This window comes from Polypterus senegalus, chromosome 1 (genome assembly GCF_016835505.1).
Source record: "Polypterus senegalus isolate Bchr_013 chromosome 1, ASM1683550v1, whole genome shotgun sequence".
NCBI lineage: Eukaryota > Metazoa > Chordata > Cladistia > Polypteriformes > Polypteridae > Polypterus > Polypterus senegalus.
Window position 1 is genome coordinate 35,701,730 of NC_053154.1, and position 17,210 is coordinate 35,718,939.

General features: G+C 43.1%; 1 protein-coding gene across 3 annotated transcripts in view; it reads right to left on the minus strand.

Moving 5' to 3' along the window:
* Positions 1-17,210, minus strand: part of slc7a7 (solute carrier family 7 member 7) — a 57,990-nt gene that overhangs the window by 10,964 nt on the left and 29,816 nt on the right. For all 3 annotated transcript variants that reach the window (XM_039746223.1, XM_039746227.1, XM_039746220.1), the window contains 3 exons: positions 2,615-2,740; positions 2,364-2,508; positions 2,127-2,250 (listed from right to left, as the gene is read on the minus strand). In XM_039746223.1, coding sequence (XP_039602157.1) covers positions 2,127-2,250; positions 2,364-2,508; positions 2,615-2,740 — 395 coding nt within the window. The remainder of the gene's footprint in view (positions 1-2,126; positions 2,251-2,363; positions 2,509-2,614; positions 2,741-17,210) is intronic.

The window sequence follows — 17,210 nt, forward strand, 5'->3', positions numbered from 1 at the left end:
AAATAACCATTTTAGTGTTGCACTCGCAACGTCTAAAGTGTTTATGTGTCACGACAAGAGTCTGCTCAGTGTAATGCTGGTCAGATGTTCAAGGTGGCATGGCTTTCCTTGGTAGGTTGTGCTTCCAATGCATTTTTAACAGAGCAACAGGAAACATTTTGTATGAGATTTCAGATTCTTCAGTGTGTGCTCTGAAGGGCAAAAGCCCTTTTAGTTATGGTTCATTTTTGAGTGGTTAACGTTAACGTTTTGTTTTTTTTGTGGCAGCTGATTACATAAACAGAAGACCTGTAAGAGTTGTTTTTGTTGGGACGGGTGCATTTTCTACTGTTTTGTTTTGAGGCAATTTGCCTTCAGTTTCCAGGTACTGGTTCAACCAGTTAACAAATGCTATTTGAAAGTTTTGTTTTCATCATTCTGGTATTTGACTCTTGCTATTTCGTTTTTGACTTGCTCTTCATCTTGGCATTTGTTTTGCAGATTTTCAGTGAACGACTCCATGCAGTTCTTTCCTGACGATGATTACAGTAAGCACTCTGGAATAGCATAGTAGGTTATGAGGTGATTGGGGGCAGACTAAAATGAGCACAATAATATGTTTCAGCAAGGTCAACATCTTTTCAGTGAAGCCAATAGAGGATACAGCAGGGTTTGTTTGTGAATGAAATTGGCGCTGTCTGCAAACATTGTTGATGGGAACAACAAATAACATGCTGTTTAAATGGATGTTCTTGTTTACAGTGGCTCTGCTCATTGTACTCAAACAACTTACTTAACACAATGTGGTGGACAGCCGGCTGCTCAACCCAGTCGGGGTGTCCAAAGAAGAGAAGGATGGGGGATGGCAGCTACTGTGTGACCACTGCCTACCCCAAAACGCCAGATGGCGATTTCCCTGCAGCATAGTGGTGCCCCAGATTCCCGCAGGGCACCATGGGATTTGGAGTTCGGCTTCTCAGCCCTGCTGGATACCGTGGGTGCCGCCAGGAGACGCTGTCAGGGGGACATGGGGTCTTTTATCTTTTTCATAGTCCAGGCTGATAGAAGACTCTGCTTCTAAAGCTGACCCGGAAATTGCGGGAAAGTCAGATGGATGGTAGAACCCAAGCACTTCCGGGTCAGACACAATATAACGGACTGTTGAGGACCCAGCAAGTGAGCCGGAGTTGGGAGGTAGAGGGCAGAGCTAGCTGGGAGGTGTGGAGGAGAGGTTTGCGTTGATTTATTGTGTTTTTTATTATTGTATTGCAGTTTCTGGTGGCGGAGGTGCTCCAGGGCACTATAACAAGGATGCAGAGGTGATTTTACCCTGCGTTGAGTGTGCCTGTCTGTTAGGTTGAAAAGAGCAACAGCGACCCCTAGTGTCTCACAACAATATGCGAATAAAGTCAGCCTAGTGCCTACGTGAATCGCCATTCAGGTGGGCAGACATGCTTGAGTGAACACGGGTGCCTGTGACCAGTTTGTTGAGTTGATGGATTCTGAACTCGTAGCTAGAGAGTGTGGGGACGTGACGGGAACATCCTAACTCTACTCAGATGATCGATTGTGAAAAAAGAAAGAAACAAGCAATGACAAAGTCAAAAATTGGGAAAAATGTTTACATACGTATTTAGCATGTTGCCAAAAGGTCAGCAGTCTTAATGTGCAGGAGTAATAGGTTCTAACCATAAATAAACGTAAGCACTAGGTTAACAAATGTAAGAGCAATCAATAAGGTGTGCAACTTTCTTTATTCTCTCCGTACTGTTTGCGTACATATTTCACTTCCCAAAAAGGTTATCCCCACTGGACACCCAGGAAATGATCTTGGACCAGCAAGAAAAGCCAAAGGAGCACTCAAGTGACGTATCCAACTTTGGACTGTTGTGGTGTCTCATCTTCACTGCGGGTGGGCCTCACTACAACTGCATAATCCATCTTTGTGGTTAGCCTGGTTTTTACTTCTAAGTGCTGTCATCATGCTATATGTCACAATGATGCAGTTCTATTCTATACTTGGTCACTCTCAAACAGAGTGCTGGATTAATCCAGTTTGGTCAGTCTGTTCAAACTACACTACACTGTTGTGATCCATCTTGGCCACACACATCTACAGGATGACATGAAGAACCCTGCACACTTACCACCGCCACAGCGTCACTATTTAGGATGGATGGAATGTCCAAGACACAGTAATAGGCCACATTGGTGAGGAGGTAGATGATGGTCACGATTGGCATGGAAATAGCAATAGAAAGTGGCAGGTTCCTGAAAAGTAGTAACACACATATGACTGGAAGCTGGGCAAGACATTAACGAGTCAGGTAACATATTCTGTAGTGCTGTCACTAAATAGAACCCAAAATGTTGTTATCCGTTACCTCTCTGGATTTTTGATCTCTTCTGTGACAAAGTTGAGAGTATCCCAGCCGGAGTAGGAGAAGAGTGCAGAGTATAGTGCCAGTGCCATGTTGCCAGCATCAAGAGATGAGCCTTCAAACATGTTGTCAAAGTTCTGAGTGTGCCCTGCTCAAGATACAGGCTCCACGTTAATGTCAGGGAAAGTATTACCATTCAAGAAAGAAAGAGAAAAGTAAGGCAATGCCTTTTACAATCCCTCCTCTGCTCTCACCTTGGCCAAGCCTCACTATTCCAGCAATGATGACCGCAATTAAGGCAATGACTTTGGCATAGGTGAACAGGTCCTGAACCCTGGTCCCCCATTTCACATAGGCACAGTTCACAAAGGTCAGCAGACCTGAAAAACACAGAAAAGGGGGGCATCTTAAAGAGCAGTTCAGCAGAGCAGACAGCGTGCAGTTGTGCTCTTGGTTTTGAAGTCTGAAATTGCATCCCTCTGTCAGCATAGAGTGCTCCGTTTAAGATGTCGTCACTTGTTGTATTGTGGTGAAAAACGCTGCCTTTTACTGTTGTTAAATAACACTCATATTTAATTTGTGTGATGTGTTAATATAGGAAATACAGGACTATTTAAAGAAACTTTTATGTGAACTAAACTGTATTGTAAAGCTCATGGGACATTATTTTTGATTGTGGACATTTAAACAGGAGAGTTTAACAGGCAAGTGCCTTTTCTGGACAGAAGCATCGGTCAGTGAGCACATGATTTTCAAGAGGAATAGAGGATCTTGGAATACATGCAAATAAGAGTGAAGGATATTGGGAAATAAAAGTTTGGGACATTTTAGTCAACCTGTTATTGTATTTAGCTACAAGGAGCTTTACTGACAAGTGACAAGACCGCTGAAAATGATCCGTTCTCCAGTTTTGGTTGATGCAACTGGTGCCAGTTTTTGCATAATCAACAACCAAGGCACCATATAATGGAGAGAATTTGGAAGCAATTCTGTGATATCTCTGCCAAGTTAGCCACCTGCAGAACCATCCTGATGCCTACAAGCATCTCGACTGGCCATCGAGGAAAAAGACTGTGCATTGACTTAAAAAGAACTCCTCAGCTAGATGAAGACGACAAAGACTGCACCAGCTGAAAAGCCAACCAAACTGTCTTGTGTCGTATGCCTGCTGTATGGACTCTGATTTAAAACGTTCAGGTTGTTTGTTTTTTTCTGTTTTAACTTCTAGTGTTTTATAGGCCTGGTTTCTCTGCATATAAATCTTAAGTTTATAGCCCTGAAACTTCCTTGTGTGCCCTCACGCTAGCAGTGCTGGATGATGGATTGAAATGCGTCTCCAGGTTCTGTAGGATACTAACCCAGGTCTTCAGAGGTTAGTGTAACCTGATCAGGTTTCTGTAAAATCCTTTCACGGTAGCCAGCCATTAAACTGACAGCAAGATTGGTCTCAGCCATTAGCAAGTTATTCAGAAGTTAAGTGTTGAATCCTTTCAAAAGGTAGCCGGCCCTTATTAAGGATTCCTAAATGAATTAAGTATGGCAGGGTGCACTCGTGAAACGAGGTTAGTAAGCTAAGGGACAAAAAAGAATCGTAAAGGATAAGTTTGGAAACTAAAAGTTATCTCTTCACAAGTGTATGTATTTGTCATGTGAAATTGTGCTTTAAAGTTAAGGGCTTTATATAAATTTAAAAAAAAAATATCTTGTCTGCACTGGCATGGTACATTGTTGGCTATGGGGAATGGAGGAAAAGTTTAAAAATTTACCAACTATGTCAATTTTTCAAGCCAAGACAGTTATCAAGTATTGAATCGCCTCTTGTGATTACACTCACATTGTAAAATACTTTCTACATGTCAGTTTTGAACAATTCCGCCATTTAAAAAGTAGGCCGGCTGTGCGCCAGCTCGGCACTTCCCAGCACAGCAACCTTTCACCTCCCAGTGGTGTGGTTTCTTCTCAAAAGACCAAATCACAGTAAACTTTTTGTGCTATGTGATTGGCTTTGATTTGATTTACATTTGTGTTTATATGAGAATTCACACAAGTGTATAGAAAGCATATTCTTGCCATGAGAAAAACAGTGCAAGGAAAATATGCGATAAAATGAGAATTTTCAGAACCCTTTTGCTGTCATGAACATGCATTGGAAACGCACAAGGTGTGGATCAACACTCACCATCTGCCTTGGCTTGAACTGCCTGTATATATGTGGTAAGTTTTTAAAGCTTTTCCTCTATGCCCCACAGCCTCTATTGTAAAGCATCGGTGTAGGCAAGATATTTTTTTTTTAACTTTATAAATTCAATTTTTAAACTCGATTTCATATGACAAATACATACATACCATGTTTGTGAAGAAATAACATCGACAAGAAAAGTACAGAACTTATCCTTCAAGAAGCTAACATGCCTTTCGCGGACACTTTCATGATAAAACATATGGATCTCCCACCTTATGTATTACGTGTAGAAGTAGATTTCCATCTTTTAAATTAGGTGTTAACTATATATATTTTAATTTTTTTTAAACATGAACACTTGTTCTGTCCACCTGAAAATGAGCACCCCGCTCCATATTTCGGTTATCATACTTTCCGGTGTGTGTGTGTCTGTTGTTGACCTGATTCTTAGTTTTGGACTCAGTTTATTTATTTATTTTCTTGCACTTTTCCATTATGCCAGGATGTTATCAGGTATGGGTCAGCTCAAATGGCTCACTGTTTGCGTATCTGAGTAGCAACAGTGTTGTGACCAAGGTGGTGAAGCCAGGAGAAAGGCTTGTCCAAGAGGCAGTATGATCACCGTTTGTCCTCATATTTGTAACTGCACTAAGAAGCACATAAGAAGATGACCACTTACTCCACAACATTACCATGGCCATTGAGCAGTGCACTGCTTGGCGTTTGGCACACACCCATAGCTATTTAACTAAGTGCCACCTGTCCTCAGTGGGGCATTGGCCTGCTTGGTGGGCTTCCTGGCAGCTTTACTGCACTTTAATGCACACGCTGTACCTTGATGTTCATTTATCACAGTCAGCACATACTGTACACATGCACACAGTACAGTGGAGAATAATGTTATAAGAGAAAGAGGTGACGACAGAATCCAAGGACAGAGGTTTAAATTAAGGAGAAGTGCACTCAGGTGGGAACCCACAAGGAATTCAACCCTCAAAAACTTGTGAGATTCCAACAAGCCAGCAAGATACGCAGTCAGACAAATCACCAGGCAGTTGAAATAATAAGCAAGAATGACCGAGTTATGAGCTTGGCAGAACAGATTGTCGCTCCTCGGTTTAAAATTTTGTTTTTCTCATTAAGTTTTTTCCCCACAAGCAGTAGCTTTGTTATAAGGCCTGACATGTTTCACGGTGCAAACCTTTATCTTGAGCCAGTTTACAGTTCACGGCTGACTACTTAAGAGTTTGGTGTTGGTCTTGCCTATTTTGTATCACCCTGACCATAATGATTGAAAGCTGGAATTCTGTCTACCCTTTGGATTTTCTTCTAAATGGTGCTGATTCCCATATGTCCCATCTTCACAGATTCTACAACTGCAGCAGTTCCTGATTGACACTCTAGCTTGTTGTCACATTTTAGTGCCCTGGGATTGAGCTTGACGATCCGTCATCTGATTTTTTATTTATTTTTTTTTCCTTCCGTGTTTTGGCTCTTGCTGGACCTCGCAGTTTCAGTTCTCTCTACAGACATGCATGTTATTTTTTACCCTGACCATTCTGATGCCACTCCACTTGGCTGGCAGGTTGTTTCATACAAGAGAAGCCCAGCTTAAAAGTTCCAAGAAAGTGTACTGCACTGCCATAGAGCTCATTTCTGGCTAAATTCGGACAATACCGGGGCTGTCAGCACATTACTGTCTTTTTGAAGCACTTTTTGTGGTGAGGGTTTCTTAAACTGCACATTGTTTAGGTCACGTCACTTGTGGAGACACAGTAGGATTCGGGGCACTGACTGTGGTTTCAGAATCAAGTATTGGTAACCAGAACGTGCTGCCAGCCCACCGACCTTTGTAGCAGACTGGCATGCGAGAAGACGCTGGACAGATTAAAGTATTCGGTATCCACTGTGTCCATGTTGGCCACTGTCTGACCAAATGAAACTGGGAACCCACATCTCTAAGTGCTGAAATTCCATAATTGCTTAACGCCCGGTTACAACAGCGTTGTCTTTCGCTGCGCTCGATGGGAAACCGCAGCGTCACTGCATTTCCTATTGTGTTCTTTGAAACAACAAATTGGGGAGCACTCAGGTGCAAGTGGGCCTGCTATGAAAGTGAACAAAGATAACGCCTGGCTTAGTCGTGTTTGTGAGACGGCAGACGATAGAAGGAGTCTGACGTGGTGTTAAGACGACGGTCACCGAGCAGACCAGCTTCAGGAAGGTTTACGTCATCTGACTCACCTCCGGGCCTAGCTGTGGCCTTCAGCTTTTTGAGTCCTCATTGAAATGGGCTTGTTACAGGCAGTAGTTCTAAAGCTGTGTAGCACTCGAGTACAAGAGCTTCTGCAAATGACTTCTCTGGGCTGCTCTGGTATTCACCCCCTTTTGTCTTTTGGATACGGACAAAAATGTTTCAGATATTCTGAAGTAGATATCACCTGTAGATCAGTTGCATGTGATATTAAAGAGGTGAGGTCTCAAACTGCACGTTGTTTAGGTCACATCACTTGTGGGGACACAGTGGGATTCGGGGCACTGACTGTGGTTTCAGAATCAAGTACAGTGGTACCTCGGTATGCGTCCTTAATCCGTTCCAGATTCTTTGACTTATACCAAACAGGACGTATACCAAGTTGGACTTATTCCAAAGTGGACGTAATACGAGATACCACTGTATTGGTAACCAGAACGTGTTGCCAGCCCACAGACGTTTGTAGCAGACTGGCGTGCGAGAAGACGCTGGGCAGATTAAAGTAGTTGGTGTCCATGTTGGCCACTGTTTGACCAAAAACTTAATTTGTAGTGCAGGGGTGCCCAGCACCGTTGATGGAGGGTCTCAGTGGCTGCAGGTTTTCTTTCATAATCGGTGACCAATTTCTGCCACTAATTGACTTTTTTTTCTCTTTATTTTAATGACTTGTTTTATTTATTTTTTTAACATTCTGTCCTCTGAATGGCTTCTTTTGCCCTTAATTGGCAGCCAAGTAAAAATGAAATGTGAAATGAGCTAACAAATGACAAGCTAAGTCATGACCTCAAAATCTAACCTGGTTCTTCATTAGAAGCCGACTCTTGTTGTTCATTAAACCCGTTCTTTAATTCCATGCCTTGCTTGGTGCTCTGATACTCTTTTTTTTCTGTGTTTTGTGGACCTGAGGAGATCAGCGTTATTACAACATTCTCCTTTCTTTCTTTCTTTCTTTCTTTCCAGATATTGTTTGATCGACACTGGTTAGCTAGCCATGCGTTGGCTCGTTTTGTAACACATTATTGTTTGGCTGCTAACAAAGCACAAAAGAAACAGTTAAGGGGTCTGAGTCTTAATATAGTAAGTCAGGAAAAATTAGGGTTAATTAGCAGTAAAAACTGGTCGCTAATTAAGAAAAGGGTTAGAATGAAAATCTGCAGCCACAGTAGCTCTCCAGGACTGGAGTTGGAGACCCATGGTGCAGGGGGTCTTGCCCATTACCTCTCCCTCATACACATAATTAAGGTGCTGGCATTCTTCATGTGTCTGTCCTGCTGCGCGTCTTAAGCAGGGCAAGTCCTAACAACACTGTTACAGAAAAACAGGAGGTTTAAACAAAACTCCCCCCCCCCACATCCACCACCCGCCTCGCTGAGGTTAGCTAAATTCTTCTGAGAGTGGCAAAGGAAGTCAGCTGCTGACTCGGACAATAAGCCAGGCATGTTTGCTTCTGCTTTGCAAAGGAAAAAAAGGGCCAGAGTTCAGCACATCACAAATGAAACTGGGAACCCACATCTCTAAGTGCTGAAATTCCATAATTGCTTAACGCCCGGTTACAACAGAGTTGTCTATCGATGGGAAACCGCAGCGTCACTGCATTTCCTGTTGTGCTCTTTGAAACAACAAATTGGGGAGCACTCAGGTGCAAGTGGGCCTGCTATGAAAGCGAACAAAGATAACGGCTGGCTTAGTCGTGTTTGTGAGACGGCAGACGATAGAAGGAGTCTGACGTGGTGTTAAGACTACGGTCACCGAGCAGACCAGCTTCAGGAAGGTTTACGTCATCTGACTCACCTCCGGGCCTAGCTGTGGCCTTCAGCTTTTTGAGTCCTCATTGAAATGGGCTTGTTACAGGCAGTAGTTCTAAAGCTGTGTAGCACTCGAGTACAAGAGCTTCTGCAAATGACTTCTCTGGGCTGCTCTGGTATTCACCCCCTTTTATTGTTTGGATACAGACAGAAATGTTTCTGATATTCCAAAGAAGATATCACCTGTGGGCAGCACGGTGGCGCAGTGGGTAGTGCCGCTGCCTCGCAGTTAGGAGACCCGTGTTTACTTCCTGGGTCCTCCCTGTGTGGAGTTTGCATGTTCTCCCCGTGTCTGCATGGTTTTCCTCCAGGCGCTCCGGTTTCCTCCTGCAGTCCAAAGACATGCAGGTTAGGTGGATTGGCAATCCTAAATTGTCCCTAGTGTGTGCTTGGTGTGTGGATGTGTGCCCTGCGGTGGGCTGGCACCCTGCCTGGGATTTGTTTCCTGCCTGTGTTGGCAGGGATTGGCTCCTGTGACCCCGTGGTTAGGATATAGCGGGTTGGATGATGGATGGATATCACCTGTAGATCAGTTGCATGATTTGAGGCTATGTGATATTAAAGATATTTTTTATGCTGAAGTGTTTTCCAACTAAAGATTTATATATATATATATTTTTTTTTAATCTATGCTAAAGTGCAGTGAAATGTGGACTCGGGTCAAGTGTCTGTTAAATTGTATTTGCACAAGGAAGTCAGGTTCTGGTAGTCTTTACTAAACTACAAGGCTAAATTGAAAAGTAAAGGCATTGAAAATTATGTAGTAACCATAACGGATTGAAGTTGACGCATTCCCGATGGCTTATGGGTAGTTTGAACGTGACAACCTTTAAGAAGAACCTGGATGAGATATTGGGAGAGCTTAGCTATTAGGTAAACAAACAGGCCTGATGGACTGAATGGTCTCCTCTCGTTTGTCAAATTTCTTATGTTCTTCAAGCCAAGCTCAAACGATCATGGGCGCTCTACTGCAGGATTGCCCCATTTGTTGAATAACACGCCGTAGTGAGATTTCTTTCGACAAAAGGAGTGAAACCTCCTGAAAATCACTGAAGGATGTTGGCTTGTGCAGATCAGTGAGCTCTTTGGGGGTACCCATCTTGCAGAAACGTTATGGTACCCCGGGTCAGCATGCAGTATGGCATGCGCAGATCTATAACTGACATCCAAATGTGCAGTAAGTGCTGACAATGTAATCCGCCGGTCTTCTTGGATGAAGGACAGGTCGGTGTGGGCTTGTGTGCATGATGTTGATGGTCGACCAGTTCACCCTTTGTCTGTTACACTTGCTCTTCCCGCTGTAAACTTTTCATTGAGCCAACTGAGCCAACGTCCTTTGGTGAATTTCAGCAGGTTTCACTGCCTCTGCCCAATGAAATCTCATTATGGTGCGCAGTTCATCAATGGGGCAACCCTGCAGCGGAGCCTCCATGTTCATTTGAGCTAGGCTTCAACTAGACGAACGGCAGAGCGTTACACTCTGCATTTTCAAATTACCCATGAGCCGCCATGAACGTGTTGTATTAAGTTAGCTTCTATCTGCTACTCTTATCTTGTCATTTTCAAATTGTCCTTATTTTTTGATCTAACCTTTTAAACTGAATTAGTTCTAGTTTCTAGCCTTAGTTTTACACCAGAAGGGGAAATAATTATCATTACATTGTGATTTTAGTCCTGCTCAAATTGCTCATGTCGGTTACTTTTTATGGAGTCACACCTCAGTAAAGTCTATAGGGATTTTCACTTTCTGTTAAAATTCCATTTAAATAAAGACAGATTATATAAATACCCACCTCCTTTGAGTAGTTTGGATGGAACTAAAATTATGGGGGACCACCACTAATAATTCTTTTATCCAGTGCCAAAAGTAGATAAAAACCAATTGCTAGTACTCCTTAGATATGCGTGGTGAATAATGGGGGGGTTTGGGTATCAATGGCACTCTAATGTGCACTTTTTATATTGAAATACAGATTATGGTGGGCGTAGAGTTGTGATCACACATATGTTTGTTATAAATAAGGCTTGCTAATGTGGTCTGAACTGAGAGTACACACCAGGTACTCGTAAGGTAAGAACGCGGAGGTGTGGGCATACTAGACCACTCAAAGCCCTGACTTCACCCCACCTTCCGGTGTTAAACTAACCCCATCTGCACTGGGCCATAGAGCAGCGCTTCCCAAACTCGGTCCTGGGGGGGCCCACCATGGCTGCAGGTTTTTGTTTCAACCATTGGACTCCTGCGCTAATTAAGTGATGTGTTATTTCCCAGGTTCTGCGTTTTGGGAATAATATAGAAGTTAGAAAAGTTTGGTTAAAAAAAGAAATTTAAATGTTCCAAGCATTTATATGGGAATAATGCCTTTTTTTTCCTTTTTAACAGTATTTTCATCTTAATTTTCATTCTACTTTTCTAGGTCTTGTTTAATTAATCCGTTATTTACTAATTAATGGGTCCGACGCTAAAGTAGTCGCAGCCTTTCACGATTCTGTTTGTCTGGGTGTCTGATCTGCTCGTTTTTAAATTGTCATTATTAAGATACAATGAAGGGAGAAAATTGCACAGAGAAAGGGCAAAATATAATGAAATCAACAAAAGAGAGTTAAGCATTTAAATCTAGAGCAAAAGCAGAAACATTTCTAAATGCCTTATAAATGTGCTTTTCTGAATGTAGAATGAGAGAAAAACAATTCAATGAGGTCGGTGTTATCAGGTGTTGTCGCTGATTATGAAGCTGATTGGAACAAAAACCTGCAGCCACAGGGGGTCCCCAGGACCGAGTTTGGGAAGCACTGCTGTAGAGGATGCTGGGATTGATTTTTTTCCTGCAGATCTACAGTCACAATGTAAATGTGGCCTACTCCTTTCAGTCCTATTCAGACCTAACTCTTCAACGTTTATGCCTTCAAATGCAACACTACACCTCAATCCAACACTGACCGTGGATTAATGAAGAAAGGAGGACCTCCACTGCGGTCACAGACACTACGTCCGTCTCCCATACTGACCGCAGTGGAGGTCTGTCTTTCTTCATTAATCCACAGTCAGTGTTGGATTGAGGTGTAGTGCTGCATTTGAAGGCATAAATTCGGCCTAGTGTCTAGTGCAGGGGTGGGCAAAGTCATTCCTGGAGGGCCGCAGTGGCTGCAGGTTTTTGTTCCAACCCAGTTGCTTCATAATAAGCCCTCATTGCTCAAGTAACACTTCTGCTTCATTTTAGTTGTCTCACTCGTTTACATTTTGAACCCTTATTGCTTATTTGAGTCTTAAACACCTGTAGTCTTGGTTTTTAATCCCCCTTTATTAGCAATCAGATGCAAACGACAGAAGAAATTCAACATTTCTCCATTTAGCTGGTTTCCATGTACACCTGTGTGTGTGTTTGTCATGCACTATTGGGTTTAATTAAATACTTGTAATGAAAATGAAGAGAAAAAAGTAAATGACTGAGAATTACTCATCTGTTTTAGACTTCACATGATTTGGATGATATCCTTAGAAAGGAAAAAAAAAATCTAGGATATGAGAATGACCTGACATGGCAGAGTTAAAGCACTAACGAGCCCTGAAATGAATTGACAAGGATTTTTTTTTTTAATTAAGCAACTGGGTTGGAACAAAAACCTGCAGCCACTGCGGTCCTCCATTACTGACTGCGAGACTAGCCAGATGGAATAAAGTAGGGATGGTGCCACGTTCACCTGCTTTGGTAATCTTTGGAAGGTGAGACTCGCTGCATTGCATTCATATGAATTTGTGGTGGGCATTCTGGGAGAAGTGTCAAGTTTATGTTGATTAGCAATTTGAATCCTATTTTTTTTCATGCATATTAAAAGCAAAATAAATCATGGCCACAAAAAAACAATCCAGTTCTGGCGGACCTGGTTATTTGTCTGTTAGCATATTAAATGAGGTCAAAGGTCAACATCAAGTCGAGGTTTGTCTCTGAGTGGTCTTATTTGCAGTTATCACTTGAAAGAGATTAATTTTCCTTGTCCGTCCTGTTTGCATGTACAAAGCTCAGTAAGGCCTACAGGTAGTGTTGGCTATGAGACTTCACTCATAAAGGAAACTGGCTTCCATTTTTTTTTTTTGGGAGACTCTAGTCAAAGAGGTAGTCTGACCGGTTTCTTTAGGCGATACTGGAGGTCAAAGTGGAAGTCAGCATTATTCTGATTTCTTAAGCCAGAAGTCAACATGGTGTTTTTCTTTTTTGGGGCCTGTCGTCTGTGGAACTAGAAGTACACAGAAAGATAATCCTGCCCGCGAGAGTATACATGTACTGTGTGTCAGACGTAGTTTCTTTTGTTTAAGGCAGGACCGGAGCAGAAATCCAGCTTAGTCCTCATTGCGAGGATGTGGCTGAGTCTTGAGTTCTCTCTGAGACTGCAGTTGCATAAGGAGATTATTGTAAAGAGCCCGTTTTGACTTCTGTGGACTCGCCACTTCAGTCTGTGAGCGATTTAGCATTAGCCTAAGACTGCAAACAAGTCTCTTAAAGAAGCTGTACCCCCAAAATCATCCCAGTATGCTTGCAGCTGCCTCCTTTGAAATCTTTTCGGGACCCCAGTCACTTTAAGGTGTGTGCCAGCCTCTCTGCCAACCTGCTGGAGATGCTGAGCTGTCGTCTCCCCCTACTCGCAGTGCTAATTATTAACTCACTCCCGAGTAAACATAAATGAGATGACGACATCAGTAAAGATAATGACTTCTCTTTATAGCTGAGTTCACAGCTCTTGATTTATGACTGTGTTTTTCTGCCACTTCAAAAGATGCTGTAGAAGAGCAGGATTTGTAGCGTGTCCTACACAATAGCGCAAAGAAAATGGACACAACCCCAGCAAGTCTAACACAGCCAAGAAATACAGCGGCTCAACTGGTGACTCGGATGTGCCGAGATGTTTTCTCTCTGTCTTTCTTAGCTCATGTTTACTATCAGGATCGTTTCTAATAGTTATTGGCTGAATTCTGCTGCAATATTCACTTAGCAAATCGGTTCACTGCATGAGGGGGACCTTCAGTATACTCTATGTAGCCTACAGTGACGGTAAGGAGCTGCAAGTTCTTAAAACATCATGGAGTGCGGTAACATGACATATGTGATTAATCCAATTCAGAGTCACAAGAGCTAAATCTTGGCAGCGTAAGGCAGGAAACAGCCATGGGGTGGCAGCCAGTTGATCAAAGGGCCAATTAAGAATCAACCATTCATTTAGCACTTTTCTTTGGAAACATGGGAGACAAAAAATACACCCGAAGAAACCTCACATCGACACACAAAGAGCATACAAACTGCACACAGATGGCAGACACGTGTAGGAGAGAATGGATCTGTGAGGTAGCAGCTCTACTCAATGCGCCCCCATGTGGCTCTGCAGTGTCTATCTGTGCCCCACCACCGGGAACACCAACTTGCCATATTAGAGTTCACATCTAGTCTTCCCACAGAGTATCGTGATTTGTAGCACACAAGGACCCCCATTAGGCACACACCCCACTTAGAGTGGAACATGGACATCGTTTCCAGTGAGATGTATAACCGTCTTAACTCTTTTAGAGCAGATGTCGACTTGTGTCGACACAATGGTGGAGGGCGGATGTCAACATTAGTCAACATCTAGGGGTAGAAGGCAATACATCGGCTGTAAATGTCGACAAAACCTGCCGCTACGTTAAAGTTCGACTCTCTTTACTAGAAGGAAAGTTGACATCTAGGGATATAAGGCAATACATCGCCTGTAAATTTCGACAAAACCTGCCGTTACGTTAAGGTTCGACTCTCTTTACTAGAAGGAGAGTTCACCCGGCTGATGTGACCTTGATTCCCTGCGCTCTCGTGAGTAGCGAAGAGCAAACAGTGGCAAAAATGGCATCGACATCTGGTGAGAGAGCAAAGTGAATGCGCAAAGCAAAATACTCCACGGATGACGTTTTGTATGTTATTGCTGAACGGGACTCTGACTTACTGGACTTCTTTTTAATGCAAAAAGTAAGCAAACAACCTTTTCCTGTTAGTGTTGTTACTGAAAATGACAGAAAGAATAGCAAGCATTACAGTATTTTATATATCATTTAATGCTGTTTGGTTATAACAAATGTATTCTGAAAATTTTCAGGTAAGGACGACAAAGGATTTCTGGTATGGAAAATAGAAGCTTTAAGGTAAGCTAGCCATACTCGTGAACGATGGCAGTAGAGAGTGGCGAGGTGTTAAATGTTGATTAGCACTGAAAGTTCGAATTCACGGTACTCTGTAAAAGTGACAATAATGACACTGTAAACCAATTTTGGGGAACTGCAGCCTTTCAGAGGATTACATTGAGTCTGTTGGTGTTATTGCTCTTCGGCACATTTCTAAACCACATTGGGTCTAAAGGTCCTACCATTGTACTGTGAAACGATTGGATTTTCTTTGGGTGTTGTCGGGACGTCTTTCGGCACCAATTTGAAAGATTTGCACCTCACTGCACGTAAACTTAACTGGTTATGTGATGTCAATATTTGAAGAAACAAAATAGCTTTTGCCTATTTACTATACCTACTGCACCCGATGCTGAGTTTACTTTGTGTCCATAACTTTGATTTTTCAGACAACAGCCCTGATCATGGCACCAGTCCATGGCAGGGCCACCGCACACACATATTTGCACTGGGCCAATCCCAATGGTGTCCCAGTCCAGCACAGCTGCACCTAGTAGGGGGCTGTCTGCATGGACTCTAATGTGCTGCTTGTCATTTCTGGGGGGATCGTGGCTCACTTGGTGGTGTCTATTAATGTCGGTGTGCTGTTTCCACTGTCTTGACGGGCTTTACTTTCTTCTTTACCTGATTGACTCAATACTGTTACCCCAAAATTTGTAGACCCCATCAAGACAAGCCATGTTGTCACCGTTCAGGCTCATTCCAACACACACGATGGCTACTTAATCCCGGTCTGCCACTGTGCTCTGATCGGGGTGGACTTAATGCCCACTAGTTCACTTTATGCTCATACCTCTTGTGAACAAGGCGGTCTTATCAGTGTCTGGTTATCAGCACTTTGGGCTTTCCCACCTTGGAATGTGCTGCTCTGGCTCTTTTCTCTGCACAAATCACATCAAAACATGTGCTCAGGCTGCCAGCTCAAGCAGTATCTTAGCAGATAATGCCACTCTTTTTATATTCCCAGGAACAGTTTCAGCACAATTAACTGTTGAACATAATCTGTCAAGCCTGACCAATGGCCTGGGATGGAAATACAGTAAATGTTACGAAAGCAAGGGATGGGCACAAGTAAGCCAAATCATTTGTGATACTCAGACTCCTACACTCCTTTCTAGTTACGCTCTTCATTAATCACATTTTTATTTATTTATTTTATTCGCCATCCAAAATTGCATGCCACAGGTTGGCATATACCATGATTGTGAAAAACTAAAAAATACCGAACTTCTCCTTTATTTGGCCTTAAGAGTAAGGCAGTGACATTGGACACTTGGAAACAGTCAGTCATTGTCGAACCCGCTATATCCTAACACAGGGTCACGGGGGTCTGCTGGAGCCAATCCCAGTCAACCCAGGGCGCAAGGCAGGAACAAATCCTGGGCAGGGCACACACACATACACACCCACACACCAAGCACACACTAGGGACAATTTAGGACCACCAATGCACCCACCCTGCATGTCTTTGGACCGTGGGAGGAAACCCACGCAGACACGGGGAGAACATGCAAACTCCACGCAGGGAGGACCCGGGAAGCAAACCCAGGACTTGGAAACAGAAAGGCCAATATATTCGAAAGACGTAATTGTGGCACCTGATCCTACTTCAGACTGGCACTGATTGCTTTCTTTTTAGAGGAGCTAAGGAAACCAATTTTTCATGTTAATGTCAGTACTGGAGGGACAGAAGGAATAGAATGAATTACCACACTCTGCATCTCATTTGGCACCATAATATAAAGCAGAACAAAGCACAGATGTCACTTCTCTTCACCACCTGCTTTTCGAGCCAATCAGTCCCCAGCATTTTCTCTCAAATCCCCTTAGCTTCTCTGCTGTAGAGTTTGGGTGCACAGATGTGAGGCCTGCTGTCTCACAGGAAAATCAATAAGAATACAAAAGGGACCAGAGTGTTACTCCACATGTGACCGGCTGTTCATCTGTCAAAGTGTTTGATTAACTGCATGAATTCTTGATCAGTCTGATAGAAATTTACCTCTTCTTACAGAAGTACAGGAGATGATACTTAATTCAAAAGAGATGCCCTGTGATTGTTCACTGCAGTCATATCTCGTCAACACATGCGTTTTTGCTACTGAAGCCAAAGTGACATTACGTGACTTTTTGTCATGGGGGCATGTTAGATTTACCAACCACAATCTCTGATCTTGTTGCTGCACCATGTCAGTTTACACAACTGAAAATCACAGCCCATGTCACATTTACTGACTGAGCGCCGATCTCAGAACATGGTCGTGCCCGCCCCTTTTCTTGACAGCCAATAGCGTGCTCCCTGATAGAGCCCCCGCCGTGCATAGGGTTAATAGGTGCAACGAGCTCAGCAGCAATCTTTGCCCTTTGTTTCCCTTTTCTGTTATGATGTGTGAAATATGAGACATCAGAC